Source organism: Bos indicus, chromosome 1, assembly GCF_029378745.1.
Source record: "Bos indicus isolate NIAB-ARS_2022 breed Sahiwal x Tharparkar chromosome 1, NIAB-ARS_B.indTharparkar_mat_pri_1.0, whole genome shotgun sequence".
NCBI classification, from domain to species: domain Eukaryota; kingdom Metazoa; phylum Chordata; class Mammalia; order Artiodactyla; family Bovidae; genus Bos; species Bos indicus.
This window is the reverse complement of record NC_091760.1, coordinates 88,470,249-88,487,860: the sequence shown is the minus strand read 5'-3', so window position 1 is coordinate 88,487,860 and position 17,612 is coordinate 88,470,249. Positions and strand designations below refer to the sequence as shown.

General features: G+C 34.4%; 1 protein-coding gene across 2 annotated transcripts in view; it reads left to right on the top strand.

Moving 5' to 3' along the window:
- The window catches only part of PIK3CA (phosphatidylinositol-4,5-bisphosphate 3-kinase catalytic subunit alpha), a 92,639-nt gene that overhangs the window by 53,510 nt on the left and 21,517 nt on the right, over window positions 1–17,612 (top strand). For both annotated transcript variants that reach the window (XM_070791589.1, XM_070791592.1), the window contains 8 exons: window positions 2,006–2,433; window positions 2,929–3,138; window positions 4,693–4,943; window positions 6,912–7,157; window positions 7,815–7,900; window positions 11,035–11,140; window positions 11,605–11,757; window positions 11,854–11,988. In XM_070791589.1, the coding sequence (XP_070647690.1) occupies window positions 2,082–2,433; window positions 2,929–3,138; window positions 4,693–4,943; window positions 6,912–7,157; window positions 7,815–7,900; window positions 11,035–11,140; window positions 11,605–11,757; window positions 11,854–11,988 (1,539 nt within the window). In that variant the 5' untranslated portion in view covers window positions 2,006–2,081. The remainder of the gene's footprint in view (window positions 1–2,005; window positions 2,434–2,928; window positions 3,139–4,692; window positions 4,944–6,911; window positions 7,158–7,814; window positions 7,901–11,034; window positions 11,141–11,604; window positions 11,758–11,853; window positions 11,989–17,612) is intronic.

The window sequence follows — 17,612 nt, the reverse complement described above, 5'->3', positions numbered from 1 at the left end:
ATTGTAGGGGGCAAATGGAGATGTAGTAAGACAGTTAGGCCTTTGCAGTGGTCCAGATAAGAAATAGTAGTGGACTGACCCAAGACATTAAGAAATTCAAGGTACAGAATTAACACAATTTGTTGATGAATTAGATACTGGCTTGTACGCAATAAAGGAGTCAAAGACAGTTTCTGGATTAAGTATATCCTGCTCTTCACCTCTTTCTCACTGTGTGTGTTCCACTCCTGCTTATCCTTAAAGAATTTAGTTTAAATGTTACCTTCTATGGAAAACTGCCTCATTCCAACTTCCATTAACTTAGGTGACCACTGTATGTGCTTTTATAAGCACCTGGTACTTCTTCATGAGAGGTTTTTTTTTTTTTCCTCCCTGTTTTATACGTGTCAGTTTTGTACCCCACACCAGCATGCACATAACCTTCACACTCTCGATGTTGTCTTGTGAGGGCAGAGGCCATGCCTGTCTTATTCATCATCATATTCCCGGTACCTAACATGGTCCTGGGGACAGCACCAATACATTGTTGGTGAATAGGGTCATTTATAGCTATTGTCTATAGTGCCTGATAGAGTAATTGAATACAGTTAAGTTGTCTGGGGTTTTTTGAATCATTTCTCTGGCTTAACTTTTATTTCTTTTTTATTTTCTTAATATCTCTGACCTTATTTTTTTTCTTATAATTTTATAGTTTAGCTTACTGAATAACAAAATATAAACCACAGTAAAGAATATGCCTGCAATGCGGGAGACCCAAGTTTGATCCCTGAGTTGCAAAGATGCTCTGGAGAAGGGAATGGCAACCCACTCCAGTATTCTTGCCTAGAGCATCCCATGGACAGAGGAGCCTGGCAGGCTCCAGTTTATGGGGTTGCAAAAAGTTGGACACGACTGAGCAACTAACACTACTACTTTTTGGTAAAAGGGATGGATCATTGCAAATTAACCATCCTATCTCAAAGAAAATGCATTGATGACACTTTTATTATACTGAATATATAACTAAATTATACTTAAAGACAGAATCATCAAAGGTATCACTTAGACAATAATCAATACAAAAAAAGGAAATTACAAAGATTTTTCTTTCTTAAGAAAGAAAAAAATACTAAACTGTGTAAATTCTAGTTACCACAGAGTAGAGGTAGTAGTGTAAAAGGAAAAGGATTTGACTTCTCTAGCCTTTTCTTTACTCATCTTTAAAATAAAAACAGTGGTGGTGGTTTAGTTGCTAAGTCATGTCTGACTCTTGCAACCCCTTGGACTGTAGCCTGCCCGGCTCCTCTGTCCATGGGATTTTCCAGGCAAGAGTGCTGGAGTGGGTTGCCACTTCATTATTCTTGCCTAAAAGCCTTTACTTTACTCATCTTTAAGAACAGTGGAACCATGGTCTAAAAGGTCCTTTCCAGGCCAAATTCTGTTGTTCCATAAAATAGAAAGGAATGATACATAATGGGAATTTTGGTTTCAATTGCAGCTTACTATTTATTCTCTCCATAGCTCCAGCTCTGTCTTGATAAGATCTGACCTTAAAAATCCATTCAAATAAGAATTTTTTATTGAATGAATTTATTAAATGTGATTAAATGCAAGTAATTGTTTTTTCTAATTTCTGGTTTGGAATCAATTCTTTTAGCCTGTGCTTAGTTGCTCAGTTGCGTCTGACTCTTTGCAACCCCATGGACTGTAGCCCACCAGGCTCTTCTGTCTATGGGAATTCTCCAGGCAAGAACACTGGAGTGGGTTTCCATGTCCTCCTCCAGGGCATCTTCCCAAACCAGGGATCGAACTCAGGTCTTTTCTGCATTGCAGGCAGATTCTTTACTGTCTGGGCTACCAGGAAAGCCATCTTTTAGCCTAATTAGGAACAATAATATAAGATGAACTATAATTACTTACTCTAATCATTTCAAACTACAGAAAATGAAATTTTACATTTAGTAATGCCATATGTGTATTCTTTGATGGTTCCTCCTTTAACATACTTTTTCTTTCTTTGATTTAGATTTCTGCTTTGGGACAGTTACACCTCTAATTCCTTAAAGTACTTTTATATGTAAAACTTGTAAAGGATCAGAACAATGCCTCCAAGACCATCATCAGGTGAACTGTGGGGCATCCACTTGATGCCCCCAAGAATCCTAGTAGAATGTTTACTACCAAATGGGATGATAGTGACTTTAGAATGCCTCCGTGAGGCTACGTTAATAACGATAAAGCATGAACTATTTAAAGAAGCAAGAAAATACCCTCTCCATCAACTTCTTCAAGATGAATCTTCTTACATTTTCGTAAGTGTTACCCAAGAAGCAGAAAGGGAAGAATTTTTTGATGAAACAAGACGACTTTGTGACCTTCGGCTTTTTCAACCCTTTTTAAAAGTAATTGAACCAGTAGGCAACCGTGAAGAAAAGATCCTCAATCGAGAAATTGGTATGATAAAATTTTGAAATGGCATTGTCATCCTGTTCTAAATGCAAATAACTATGAAGCTTAACTGTTTTCTCATTAATAAAATATTTTGTCTGAACTGGTTAAATAGATTTCAATCATTACAATTCTAAAGTATTTTTTGACTGTTAGGCTAAGGGACTATTTTTAACACCTTGGTATTATTCTGTAAAGTTGTCTTTAAGAAGTATCATATGAGGGAATGAGGGATGATTTATATTTGTTGTATCCCAGTTTTGTTTTCTAAAAAATAATTGATAATGAATAATGTTTGCTACTTTTGCTCCAAATTACTGAGCCTATCATATTTTATATATTAAACATATTTGAGATTTTGTCAATTCTTACTATATGTATTCATCAAAAATTTTATTAACACAGAAAATTCTTTATTGTGATCATCCATATCTACCAAATTCCTTGTTTATAACAAGCATGGTCTTACTGTGTGTTTAACAGAATGTTATATCCTTTAAGGTTTTGCTATCGGCATGCCAGTGTGTGAATTCGATATGGTTAAAGATCCAGAAGTACAGGACTTCCGAAGAAATATTCTCAATGTTTGTAAAGAAGCTGTGGATCTTAGGGATCTTAATTCACCTCATAGTAGAGCAATGTATGTTTATCCTCCAAATGTAGAATCTTCACCAGAACTGCCAAAGCACATATATAATAAATTGGATAAAGGTAAGAAAATTACTTATCTACCATAAATGGCCACTGTAATGAAAACTTCTATCTGTACCTATATCATTATACAGTCTTTTTGCCCTAGCTAGATGATAAGCTTCTTGAAGTCAGGGACTGCTTGTACTGACAAGATATAATTGACTGCCAAGTACACAACTTGTATGCAATAAGTATTGATTGGGTGAATGAATATGTGCATGTGGTGCTGATCCCTTGGTGAATTGTCTTAGAATAAAACTGAAAAGAAAACGTTGAATTTCAAATTCACTGTTAACAGAATTACAGCTAATTATATTTTTACAAATAAAAACAACTATAAATAGAAATATTTTATGAAATTATGGTGAAAGTTAACACATTCTTACTATATACAAAGAAAAAGTAAATGTTAGATGCAGTGTTTAACTCTGATCATAATGAGTGATAATAATGACTTGACTACTGACAGTATATCAGTTGCTAGAATTAAGTGAACATGAGAGTATTTAAACTGCATTGTTTTAGAAATGAAAATATCATGTATCAGATAAATATTTGTGCTTTTCAAGGTAACAAAGTGAAGTTTTTAATGGAAAGTTATAGAACAGGTTTACTTATTAAACATAGTATTCTGTCAGTAGAATAAATTAAGGCATCTTATTATTATTTCAGCCATATTATTCTAAGTAGTTTAATGATTATATAACATAAGATCTTCATTTAAAATTCATTTCTACATTAGCATAGTTTTAATCTTTTCATTTTCATCTTCTTTTTCTTGATCCCCTAGCTTTACACTTCATTAATCTTAAAGGAAAAAAATAGAAAATTTATTTTCTTCCCCTTCGCTCCCCCATCTTTTCTCATTCTGATTCAACATCTCTCTTTAAGTCTCCATGGTTCTTCCCCATAGTTACGAGGCACACTTGTACTTAAAGTACTGTTGAACCTTTGATGCCATCATGAATCACTCTTCAGAGGGGTTGTATGTATGAAGTATGTCATGCAGTTTAGAATGGAAATTAGTTTGGTCTCAGATACTTGCAACACACAGTAGTCACGGTTTTGTGTGCTTGCCTTAAAACATGAGGCTGGGGCAATGGTTTGTCAGCCCTATCAGATTTGAAGATTTGCTCTGTCTACCTGACATTTACCTGTATTTAATTATGGTTGATTATAAGTCATTTCCGGAGAAGGCAATGGCACCCCACTCCAGTACTCTTGCCTGGAAAATCCCACGGACGGAGGACCCTGGTGGGCCGCGGTCCTTGGGGTCGCTAAGAGTCGGACACGACTGAGCCACTTCACTTTCACTTTTCACTTTCATGCATTGGAGAAGGAAATGGCAACCCACTCCAGTGTTCTTGCCTGGAGAATTCCAGGGACAGGGGAGCCTGGTGGGCTGCCGTCTATGGGGTCGCACAGAGTCGGACACGACTGAAGCGACTTAGCAGCAGCATAAGTCATTTCTCTTTGTGGTTAAAGTAATGGTACTGCATACTTTTTGAAACTTGTCTCTTGAAAAATGAAATATATGTGGTGATTTCATTTAATGTTATTTTTCTATTTTAGGGCAAATAATAGTGGTGATTTGGGTAATAGTTTCTCCAAATAATGACAAACAGAAGTATACTCTGAAAATCAACCATGACTGTGTGCCAGAACAAGTAATTGCTGAAGCAATCAGGAAAAAAACTCGAAGTATGTTGCTATCATCTGAACAACTAAAACTCTGTGTTTTAGAATATCAGGGCAAGTATATTTTAAAAGTGTGTGGATGTGATGAATACTTCCTAGAAAAATATCCTCTGAGTCAGTATAAGGTGAGTAACAAGTTTTAAAGATATTAATTTTAAATTTAAAAGGTAATAACATTGGGAACTGGTACCTGTATTTAGGATGCAGTTTTTGAAAATTTAATTTTTTTTGGCCACACTACTTGGCTTCCAGAATCTTAGTTCCTTGACCAGGAATTGAGCTCTGGTTTTGGCAGTGAAAACGTCTAATTACTAGACTGCCAGGGAATTCCCAAAACTAAATAATTAGTATTAGTAAATAGCATTAATAAGTTTATTTTTTTACACTATATTTAGTTTGAGAGACTGATGAATTTGAGAGGACCAGTGCTATTCTTTTAGATTTTATATGATTAATATTTGGGGACCTGACTACATGTATATGGGTAAGCTGAGTAACAGTTTACAGTTGTAACAATAGTTATGTCATTATTCAGATACAAACATTTGATGACGATTTAATTGTGCCATGAGGTAAGATATAATAATGTTTCAGGTGTTTTACAAAAAATGCATTATGTGCTTTTTCTGGATACCCCCAGTTCTATAGTGGAAATACTTTTATAGCCAATAGAAATTTTAAATAACATGAAACTTGCCCAAAAGGCTTTTCATGTGCCATACTTTTCAAAAAAGGGCTTGTTGTATTTGAATACGCAGTGTTAGCAATAAAGTAAATGTTCTTTGTCAAAAAAAAAAATTGGCAGTTATATTAACACCCAAATTGACTCTACGGACGTGAGTCTGAATGAACTCTGGGAGTTGGTGATGGACAGGGAGGCCTGGCGTGCTGCAATTCATGGGGTTGCAAAGAGTCGGACACGACTGAGTGACTGAACTGAACTGAACTGAACTGAATGATTTTTATCCCTTTCCAAACAGTGGCACTAGAAGGAATTAAACATTTCAAAATCCATGATCTACAGTTAATTAAGATGCACTGTTAATACTTCTCTACTCTATTTTTCTATTCATTAAATAAGTACCTATAAGAAGCAACCATATTTGTACCAAGCATATGTCAAGTACTGATTTACAGTACCTAGTAAGACATGGTTTTGGCTTTTAGTTTGCTTACATTCTACTAGGGCTTATGGGTAAGAAGGTAGATTTTTGTAATATGTGTACAGTAGTGCTATGTGTATATGTGCTTAGTCGCTCAGTTGTGTCCAACTCTGTGTGACCCCATGGACTGTAACGCCCCCAGGCTCCTCTGTCCATGGAATTTCCCAGGCAGGAATACTGGAGCGAGTTTTCATTTCCTTCTCCAGGGGATCTTCCAAACCTGGGGATCGAACCTGTGTCTCCTGCATTGGCAGGCCAATTCTTCACCTATTGAGTGATTAGGGGTATACAGTAGCATTTATATTAAAAATCTGTATCCTGATTATCATTTTAAAGTTCAAACCAATGCATTTTAATATTTTTTAAAACATTTCATAATTATTAGTCTCCTTTCTTTGTGTGTGTGTGTGTGTGTGTGTGTGTGTGATTTTTTTTTAAGAAATGTTTCTCAAGAAATGTTGGGACAAAAGAACAAGTGGGCAGCAGCTCTTGGATTTTACATCAGTATGACTTAATACATTGAATGACACAGACTTTCTAAATATGTTGCTTTTTCCTTTAACAAGTACAGTGTTTTCATAATGAGTATGTCCTGATCCTTATTTTTAATTCTTTCTTCTTTCTTTTTTTTTTTCCAGTTGAAGGTAGAACTATAGTCTCAAAAGCTGACCTTGGTTTTTCTTTTCTTTTATACAATTTATATGCCAGGAGGTGCTTGGCTTATCTGCGCTGTAACCTAACTCCCAAATGTTAGTGTTTTAAATGTTATAAATATAGCAACTGCTAAAAAAAAAAATCTATAATGTTTGATTTGTTTAATCACCTTTGCAGATTAGTATGTAAATTATCTCATAATACTCTTTGCATTTGGCTTTTAAAATGAAACCTTACAAGAAATGGCTTCTCCCCTCCCACCTTAATCTCTTACAGTATATAAGAAGCTGTATAATGCTTGGGAGGATGCCCAATTTGATGCTGATGGCTAAAGAAAGCCTCTATTCTCAACTGCCAATGGACTGTTTTACAATGCCATCATATTCCAGACGCATCTCCACAGCTACGCCATATATGAATGGAGAAACATCTACAAAATCCCTTTGGGTTATAAATAGTGCACTCAGAATAAAAATTCTTTGTGCAACCTATGTGAATGTAAATATTCGAGACATTGACAAGGTAAGGTCAAGTGTTGCTGTTTATAATTGATATGAATTATTTTATATAAATCTTTTTTATTGAACTATATCATAATCTGTTGACCTGCAGTACGTTTTCAGTTGGCTAGAAAACATCTACCTTAGTTTGTAGTCCTTTTCTGCAATTCTAATAATTCTAATATCTGTAATTCTAAGCTCTTAAAACCAAACTTTTATAGAATTCATTTGGCAGGAAAACCTGACCTAGTCTGAAGCAAGGTTTTTTATAATCTTTATCCCACTTAGTGTAAATATCCGTATGTTTTGTTGTAAAAATATTAATAATTTCTCTATGAAGTGCTGCTCTAACTGCTAAGAGTACTAAGTAATATTTAGTATATGTACCAGTTTATCGTTCTGAAATTTGTAAAACTGAATTACATAACTGGCCTAAAAAGGGATTGTGGGCCTGCGTTGAAGACAGCAACATATTGGTGAAAAATGTACATCATTTATTAATTTACTATATATGGGAAGAAAAAGAGATCAGAAAAGCTACATCTGAACAAAAACTTTTAGTTGATTCTCTCATTCATATCAGTTAAGTTGTTTTGATAATGTTTAATATTGGTCTTAGACTGTCTAGTATGTGTATGCGTATATGTATGTGTATACACATAACTTTTTTTCCCCTTAGATTTATGTTCGAACAGGTATCTACCATGGAGGAGAACCCTTATGTGATAATGTGAACACTCAAAGAGTACCTTGTTCCAATCCCAGGTAAGGAAGTATATGAATTTATATTTTCAAAAGTCATATTAGTGTTTAACAGTATAATAAATAGAAGTAGCGTATTTTACATTATTAGTTTTATGCAAGTCATATATAATTCCAAGACATTTAATATAGAACATAAGGACATTCCATCAAATAAGTATCTTCATTCGGGATCACTTTATTTATATTCTCTAAAATGTTAACTGGAACAGTTTTTCTGATTCTCTCTTTCGTTGTGTCGAGGAGAAAACAGAATGTGGTTATAGTTTTGTGCTGATGATTCCTTACAGTAGGTCTAAAAACCTTGCATTTTATTCCTTTTTAAACTCCATTTCCATTAAGAGGTGAGAGTTGGCAAATAACTTCAGAGCTATACTACTCTGAGGCAGTTTCCTTTACAACACTCCCAAGAATACATGTTTATCACATTCAAGTAAAGAATTTTGGGGAACAAACCAATTTCTTAGTGGGAGGAGGAGTTATTGGAAATGTTTAAAAATGATTACCGCCTAGATAAAATGAAGAAATAAAAACGGTAGTATAATTCAGCAACTTTCCATCTTGCCATTTCTTTGCCTTTGTTTATAGAATCATTGGGGAATAAAAGTTTATTCCTGAATATAGTAGTATTTTAAGATAACTCAAATTGGCTTTAAATGTTAAAGTAGACTTTTTAGACTAGCAGTAGAGCTAACTAATGGATCTTTCAGAAGTAAGTTTCATAATGAGTTCAGACTGAGTTCTAGAAAAGTCAGGGAAAAGTTCTGGTCTTGTCATTGCTAGAGGTGCCACCCTCCTAGACCATAGGTAGAGTTCAGAGAGATGGTAGCCTTCTCTACCAGGAAGAAGGAATATAATTGCCATCCTGCCTGAACCATTGTAGGTCAGAAAGCAGGTTAGAAGTTACGCTGTGGCAATAAACAAATTCAGAATCTTTTAAAATTTTTGTTAGACCAACAAAAGTTTGTTTCCCATTCGTACAGCATATCTGTCACAGGTTAAGTGGGTGCTTTTGCAAGGAGCATAAAAACAGTATTTGAGGAAATAATAGCCAGAAATTTCTAAATTTTGGTGAAAACTATAAAACCAACAACCTAAGGGGTTCAATAAGCCCAAGGAAAGACCCCAAAATATTGTTAGATAGATTTATCTTAATTCTTTCAAGTAACAAAAATAAACAGACTTTAGAAAAGTAAAAGGTAAATTTATTTAATGATATAAGATCAAAATGTCAAAATTTAATATATTAAAGTAGCTATTTAGAAAGGATTTCTGTTTTATTATCTTTTCTTTAAGAATATCTATAAGGTAAAATCCCTATGGAAGTAGTATAAAGACTTAAGTAAATTGTGGAGCTTTTCTGTACTTAAAAATCAGAGATAAAAATATATGAAGTTATTAGAAAGATAGAATCTTAAAAATTCTTACTGAGATTAAATGATTTTTCCAAATTTGTGCTTTCTATATGCTAAATAAATTAGATACTTTATGATTTCCATATAAATGTTACCAGTTATCTCCCAAAATCAGAATAAATTTGGAATATATGTATATATAAAACGATTGCTTAAAACTAAAGAACTTAATTGGGTGGTGCGTGTTTGTGTGGACTTTAGAAGAAGAAAAGAATATGCTTTAGTTGGTTAGCACAGTACTGAACAACTATAATACATAATAAGACAGCTCTCTTAAAAAGTGTGCAGAAAATTTTTCATTAATTATGAGCAATTCAGAAGGTTTCAGTGTCGTAAAAAGCACTAGGTATGTTTGAGATACACCATCTAATTTTTCTTGAATTACTATGAACTTAACAAAGCTTACAGTATTTCTTTTCCCTGCATTTGTTGTTTGCTTTCCCTTTAGATTTCCTTCTAGCTCAGTTTCCCCATTTTAAATGTAAGTCTTCTCTGTGTAAATGGACACTTGAGCTTTTAATATGGACTAATTACTGTTCTAATTTCTTTATGTTATCTCATTTAATTTTTACAACAGCTGTATGAGAGTTGGTGCTGTTATTAGTCCCACTTCACAGATGAGAAAACAGACAAAGCAAGGGTTACACATTTAGTAAAATAGTAGAAACAAGATTTTACTCCAGTGTGACTTCTGAATTCATATTTTTAGCCATTACTGTTTTTTAATTAAAAAAAAAAAGAACTACTTATTGTATTTGGTTCTTTATAAGTATGTATACCAAATATAGACATAATTTCACATGTAACAACCAATAAGTTAGTTTCCTTTTTCTATTTCCATTTTCTATAAGTGAATTTGTTTTTCATTTTTACCAAAGTATAGCACAAATGCATAAAATTATACAAATCATGATTGTATAGTTCAGTGAATTATCACAACATGAATACCTATATAACCACTATGCTGGTCAAGAATTAGAACATTTACCCGCATTCCAAAAACTCCTCCTCAACTCCTTCCCAATCCATTAATCTTCTCTCCTCCCCAGAGGTAACTGTTGTAATGCTGTTAGTTTTGGTTGTTTCTAAATTTTATATAAATGGACTCAAGGAGTTGATATTCTTTTGTTCCTGGCTTCTTACAGTCAATATTATGTTATATTGTAAATAACTAGTGTTCATTTCCATTGATATACAGTATGCCATTATATGACCATACTACCATTTATCTATTTACTGTTAGACATTTGGATTTTTTTTGAAGTTTGGAGATACTATATATAATTCTGTTAGCATTCTGTTCAGGATTGCATACATTTGTGTGGTTTTATACCTAGAAATGGGGCCAAGTTATGGATCAGTTTTAGTAGATTATGGTTTCCAAATTGGTTGTACAAATTACACCTCCCCTAGCATGTATGAGATTTCCTGTTAATGCACATCCTTACCACCCCTTAGTATCATCAGTCTTTATCGTTTTAGCCATTCTCTTTTATAGTGTTATCTTTTTATTTTTGCATTTTCTGGATGACAGATGATACTGACTACTCTTTCATGTCTATTAGCCATTTAGATTTGATCTTGTAAAGTTTCTGTTCCAGTCAGTCTCTGAGCTGGTTTTCCTTTGATTTATCTTTCTTTTAGTGATTTATAGGAATCATTTATATAGTCTGGATAAAGTCTTTTTTGGTAAATTCTTTTTTTCTTTAAAATTGTTCTTAGGTGGAATGAATGGCTGAATTACGATATATACATTCCTGATCTTCCTCGTGCTGCTCGACTTTGCCTTTCCATTTGTTCTGTTAAAGGCCGAAAGGGTGCTAAAGAGGTAAAGTATCAGAAAGAATGGTAATATTCACTCCTAAAAACCCCTGAATATACTGCTGATTGAATTTTTCAAGAAATGGATATTTTTTCCCTTACCTAAAAATTAATAAATCAAACATTTAAAAATAATATATTGATTTAAAGAATAACTTAGTAGAGCTTCCAGAATTTATTTTATGATGAATATGTCCTCAGTTCATACTGATAAAACTTTTAATGTGCACAGTGACTACACGTAAATATGTCTTGCTTGCTTTGATTCATATTTCCCATTTATAATTTTAAAAATATGTGTACTTTCAAATGGGGAAAATGAAACTACACTTGGAAAAAAATTAATGTGACTTGTTATAGATACAATTTAAAAGGCAGTTGTTGAATTCTCCTTTCTGGCAAAGAAAAGTATTTTGAAATGTGTTTTATAATTTAATCTACAGAATAGTGAACATTTTTCTGTTTCTTAAGGAACACTGTCCATTGGCCTGGGGAAATATAAACTTGTTTGATTACACAGATACTCTAGTATCTGGAAAAATGGCTTTGAATCTTTGGCCAGTACCTCATGGACTAGAAGATTTGCTGAACCCTATTGGTGTTACTGGATCAAATCCAAATAAAGTAAGCTTTTTATTATCATAAATTAGATTTTTTTTCTTTTTTATGTGTGTGATAGTCAAGTATAATATGTATAATAACTTTTGTTCCATTTCTTAGGAAACTCCATGTTTAGAGTTGGAGTTTGACTGGTTCAGCAGTGTGGTAAAGTTTCCAGATATGTCAGTGATTGAAGAGCATGCCAATTGGTCTGTATCCCGTGAAGCAGGATTTAGTTATTCCCATGCAGGACTGGTAAGGCAAATCACAGAGTTTTCCTTAAGTATCAGTCATAATCAGTGCATTTGCATACCTACTTTTACTCTTTGAACGGAAAAGGTTTCATGTGTTGTAGTTACACTGGCATCAGTATTACAGGCTCTAGAACAGTATTGCAATAGAATACAATCCTGTATGCTAATATTTTTTCTGCAGTCTGCTTCTTAGTTTAGCCTGCCTCATTTAACAAATATTTTATTTAATATTGACTACACATATATATTTACTATACAGTAGGTTGTTGTTCAGTCACCCAACCATGTCTGATTCTTTATGACTGCATAGACTGCAGCATGCCAGGTCTCCCTGTCCCTCACCTTCTCCTGAAGCTTGCCCAAGTTCAAGTCCCTTGCATCGATGATGCTATCCAGCCATCCTATCCTCTGATGCCCTCTTCTCCTTCTGCCCTCAATCTTTCCCATCATCAGGGATTTTTCCAATTAGTCGTATCTTCACATCAGGTGACCAAAATGCTAGGGCTTTATCTTCAGCATCAGTCCTTCCAATGAGTTTTCAGGGTTGATTTCCTTAAGATTGACTGGTTTGATCACATTACCGTCCAAGGGACTCTCAGGATCTTTTCCAGCACAACAGTTTGAAGGCATAATTCTTTGGTGCTCTGCCTTCTTTACGGTCCAGCTCTCACAACCGTACATGACCACTAGGAAGACTATAGCCTTGACTAGACAGAACTTTGTCAGCAGAGTGATGTCTCCACTTTTCAACACACTGTCTTAAGTTTGTCATAACTTTTCTTCCAAGGAGCAAGCATCTTAGTTTCATGGCTGCAGTCACCATCTGCAGTGATTTTGGAGCCCCCAAAAATAATGTCTGTCACTGTTTGCATTGTTGCCCCATCTATTTGCCATGAAGTGATGGGACCAGATGCCATCATCTTAGTTTTCTGAATGTTGAGCTTTAAGCCCACTTTTTCACTCTCCTCTTTCACTTTTATCAAGAGGCTCTTTAGTTCTTCTTCACTTTCTGCCATAAGGGTGGTGTCATCTGCATATCTGAGGTTATTGATATTTCTCCCAGCAATCTTGATTCCAGCTTGTGCTTCATCCAGCCCAGTGTTTCTCATGATGTACTCTGCATATAAGTTAAATAAACAGGGTGACAATATACAGCCTTGACGTACTCCTTTCCCTATTTGGAACCAGTCTGTTGTTCCATGTCCAGTTCTAACTGTTGCTTCCTGACCTGCATACAGATTTCTCAAGAGGCAGGTCAGGTGGTCTGGTATTCCCATCTCTTGAAGAATTTTCCACAGTTTGTTGTGATCCACACAGTCAGCGGCTTTGGCATGGTCAATAAAGCAGAAGTAGATGTTTTTCTGGAACTCTGTTGCTTTTTCGATGATCCAACAGATGTTGGCAATTTGATCTCTGGTTCCTCTGCCTTTTCTAAATCCAGCTTGAACATCTGGAAGTTCACAGTTCATGTACTGTTGAAGCCTGGCTTGGAGAATCTTGAGCATTACTTTACTAGCATGTGAGATGAGTGCAATTGTTTGGTAGTTTGAGCATTCTTTGGCATTGCCTTTCTTTGGGGTTGGAATGAAAACTGACCTTTTCCAGTCTTGTGGCCACTGCTGAGTTTTCCAAATTTGCTGGCAAATTGAGTGCAGCACTTTCACAGCATCATCTTTCAGAATTTGAAAAAGCTCAACTGGAATTCCATCACCTCCACTAGCTTTGTTTGTAGTGATGCTTCCTAAGGCCCACTTACTTCACATTCCAGGATGTCTGGCTCTAGGTGAGTGATCACACCATCATGATTATGTGGGTTGTGAAGATCTTTTATGTATAGTTCTTCTGTGTATTCTTGCCACCTCTTCTTAGTATTCCTTCTGCTTCTTTTAGGTCCCTACCATTTCTGTCCTTTATTGTGCCCATCTTTGCATGACATGTTCTCTTGGTATCTCTAATTTTCTTGAAGAGATCTCTAATCTTTCCTATTCTGTTGTTTTCCTCTATTTCTTTGCACTGATCACTGAGGAAAGCTTTCTTATCTCTCCTTACTATTCTTTGGAACTCTGCATTCAAATGGGTGTATCTTTCCTTTTTTCCTTTGCCTTTTGCTTCTCTTCTTTTCACAGCTATTTGTAAGGCCATCCCATTCACTAGTTTTATTGACCGCAGTGCTTCATAAGGTCCACTTGACTTCACACTCCAGAATGTCTGGCTGTGGGTGACAGATCACACCATTGTAGTTATCTGGTTCATTAAGATCTTTCTTGTACATTTTTTCCATGTATTGTTTCCATTTCTACTTGATCTTGACACAGTAGGTACCAGGTAATAAACTTGTGACCTAAAGAGACCTCTACTGTTTATACAGTGTGCTGGTTAAAATAGGCCTGAGACTGGTAAAAGCAGAAATATAAGATTACAAATTATGCTGAGTGCCATAAAGGAAATAATAGTGTGTCAAGAATAACGAACTGTTTGGGGAGAAAGGATAGTGTACCTTGGGCGCAGGAGAGACCTCTCTGGGATAGTAACTTTGAACTTGAAACCAAGGTGTATGTGTGTTGTTAACTGGGCCTAGAAGCAGAGGAAATAGCATATCACAATAGTCTATACCGGACTTCCCTGGTTGCTCAGTAGTAAAGCACTCAAATGCCAGTGCAGGAGATGCAAGTTCGATCTCTGGGTTGGGAAGATCCCTGGAGAAGGAGATGGCAATTCACTCCAGTTTTCTTGCCTAGGAAATCCCATGGATAAAGGAGCCTGGTGGGCTATAGTCCATGGGGCTGCAAAGGAGTTGGACATGGCTTAGCAGCTAAACAACAATAATAACAACATAGTCTCTGCTAGAAAACAGTATATATAAAATGGAGTTTAAATATTGATCTGTTTGTCTGATCTTGGCTGTAGTTTTAGAACCAGAATGTAACTGGGTTCAAGGATCATAAACTCTCCCTTATTTTTCAAGGCAAAAGTGTCAGTACTGAGAGAATATTTTTGTTCTTTGCTGTCTCTTTTCCCAGGTTCCTAATTTGTCACCTTTTTCTTTGGCCTAAAGATTATAGATAGACCATTCAATGAATGTGGGTCCTGAAACATGCCTGCCCCCAGTAATAGTGCACCCAGAGGCAGTCTGGAATCCTACACTTAGAAACTTTATTAGTTTAACTTTATTATTAATAGTTGTGTTCTCAGTAAGGAGTTTATCAAATTTTTGTAAATGGAATAATAATAATAGTGATAGTAATCTTCCTGGCTGTGTACTTTCAAAGCTATGTACAAAATGTTTTGTTAAGTAGAAATTAATTTAAAATCATTTCTGAATTCTGTCATTTACTAAAAGTACAATTAGCTTTTTTGATATTAAAAAAGGGATTCTCTTGCTTGAAAAATGTAACCACTACTTTGTACGTTTAATTCCTTGAATATATTTAACATGTATTAAGTGCTTAATATATACTAAATGCCATTCCAATTACTTTTCACATATTACCTCATTTAATCTTAAAAGTAGTCTCAATGAGGGTAGGTGCTATTTTAACTCTTATTTTACCAGAAAAGAAAAGGTTTAAGGAGTTTAAGTTATCCAGTATCACTGTTAAATAAGTATTAAGTCTTTTACTCTTAACCATTCTAACTTAGATAAACAGGATAATAAGCTTGATTCCTTAATTTTGAAATTAAGCATTTCTATAAAATGTCCATAACTCTATCCCATTAGTTATACCTAAAAATTAACTGAATTACAGAATTAGGTCACATACTTGAAAGCTCATTTATTTCCTATTTTATTCATATGTTAGTCAGTGAACTCAGTTTGCCACAGCCCATTTTAGCTTTTGAGTTTCCTTTTTTAGCAGTTCTAAGTTTTTTAAGGATTGATATTTTATGACATTTTCTTCCTAGAGAATTTTTTTTTTATTTCAAAGAAAAACTCTTTATTTTTGTAATAGAATAAAACTGATTCTATCTTTCAATTACCATTGTATCTATTGAAAACTTTCATAAATCTAAGATACAACAATGGGATTCTTAGTTTTCTTGTATCTTAAGACATTTTACTATTTAATCATTATTCATTAATTAATTCCAACTATGCTAAAATAATATGGAAATATAGAAGAATATAGAATAGAATAACTAGAAGGATGATACAATAGTGAGGTGAATCATCACTTTTACATCATCCTTCAGTCTTATTGCAATGCTCAATGTTTTCCATCATCTTTCCAGATGTATAAAGAAGTCTGCAAGCACCATCTTTGTAGTTTTTTGTTTTGTTAGTTTTTAGGCTTTCGTTGAACACTGTTAATAATTTAGAATTTTTCCCTTTCCACTCACAGTGACAAAGAGAAGAAAACTTGACAGAGAAAAATATTTCACAAGTATTAAATCAGAGTGTGAATGCAAAGAAATGGATAATAGTGCTTTAAAGCAAAGTTTCTCAGCCTTAACACTGATGACATTTGGGGTCAAAAATTGCTTTGCTATAGGGACTGTCCTGTTCATTACAGGATGTTTAGTAGCATCCCTGGCCTCTACACACTAGATGTCAGTAATATCACCACCACAGCTTGTAACAATCATAAATGTTATGTGTCCCAACACTATCAATGGTTCCTGGGAGGTAGATGGGACAAAATCACCCCAGTTGAGAACCACTACTCCAGACTTAAATAATGATGTTAAAATTGATCATATTCAGTGAAACATCAGATGACACTATCCTAGATGAATTTTCTCAAACTCAAGAGACAGTGAGTGAACAGTGTATCTCCAAGGACAAAAAATGACTAACACAAGTTAGTCATTCTGCAGGAATGACTTTATCACACGATATGTCTTAGTAAGAACCTGGACCACAAAAAAAATTTTAAAAATAAAAAAAACCTGGACACCACATCTTTTCCAGTATGCTTTTTAACTTTTATGATGTTGTGCACCAAAATTTACTTTGTAAGTAGCTAAATGCTACAGACAGTTGTGTATAAAAATAACTGGAAGGAAAAAAGTAATGTAGAAAAGTTTTAACTCCTTGGATTGATTATTCTGACTGATATCTATAAGTATAAAAAATAGAAATGTTTTGCACTTAAAAAGCAAAGAAGGTGGTTATCCTCTCTTCAACAAAATTATGAGTCATCAAAGTTTTCAAAAGTATTGTATTTTGAAAATGCAAGTATGAGAAGAAAAACCAAAAGTAATGATAGGCTAGAACTTAGGAGATATGTATTTGAAATCTGGAATCAGTATTCACAAGATGGATATGTTTCAGGCTCACACAGGACAGTTGATTAGCAAGTTTGTTGCATTGAACATATGTTGCCCATTTTGGATTATAAATTTGGTTTTACTATGTTTAAATTCTTATTAAGATGTCTATTAAATTGTGTTTACCATATTTTATTCTTCTCTAAATTATTTTATATTAAAAACAAAAGTAAAAGAACTAAGAGTCCATTGGAACCCAAATGATTAATGTTAATGACTTCTTTTTCTGATGAGTTGAAGGTTAAGTATTTATTCTTTTACCTAGACTATTACAGTAGCTTCCTACCTGGTCTCCCACTTGTCCCAGAGCAGCCAGAATAATAAAATTATAAAAGATAAATCAAGTATTAATAACAG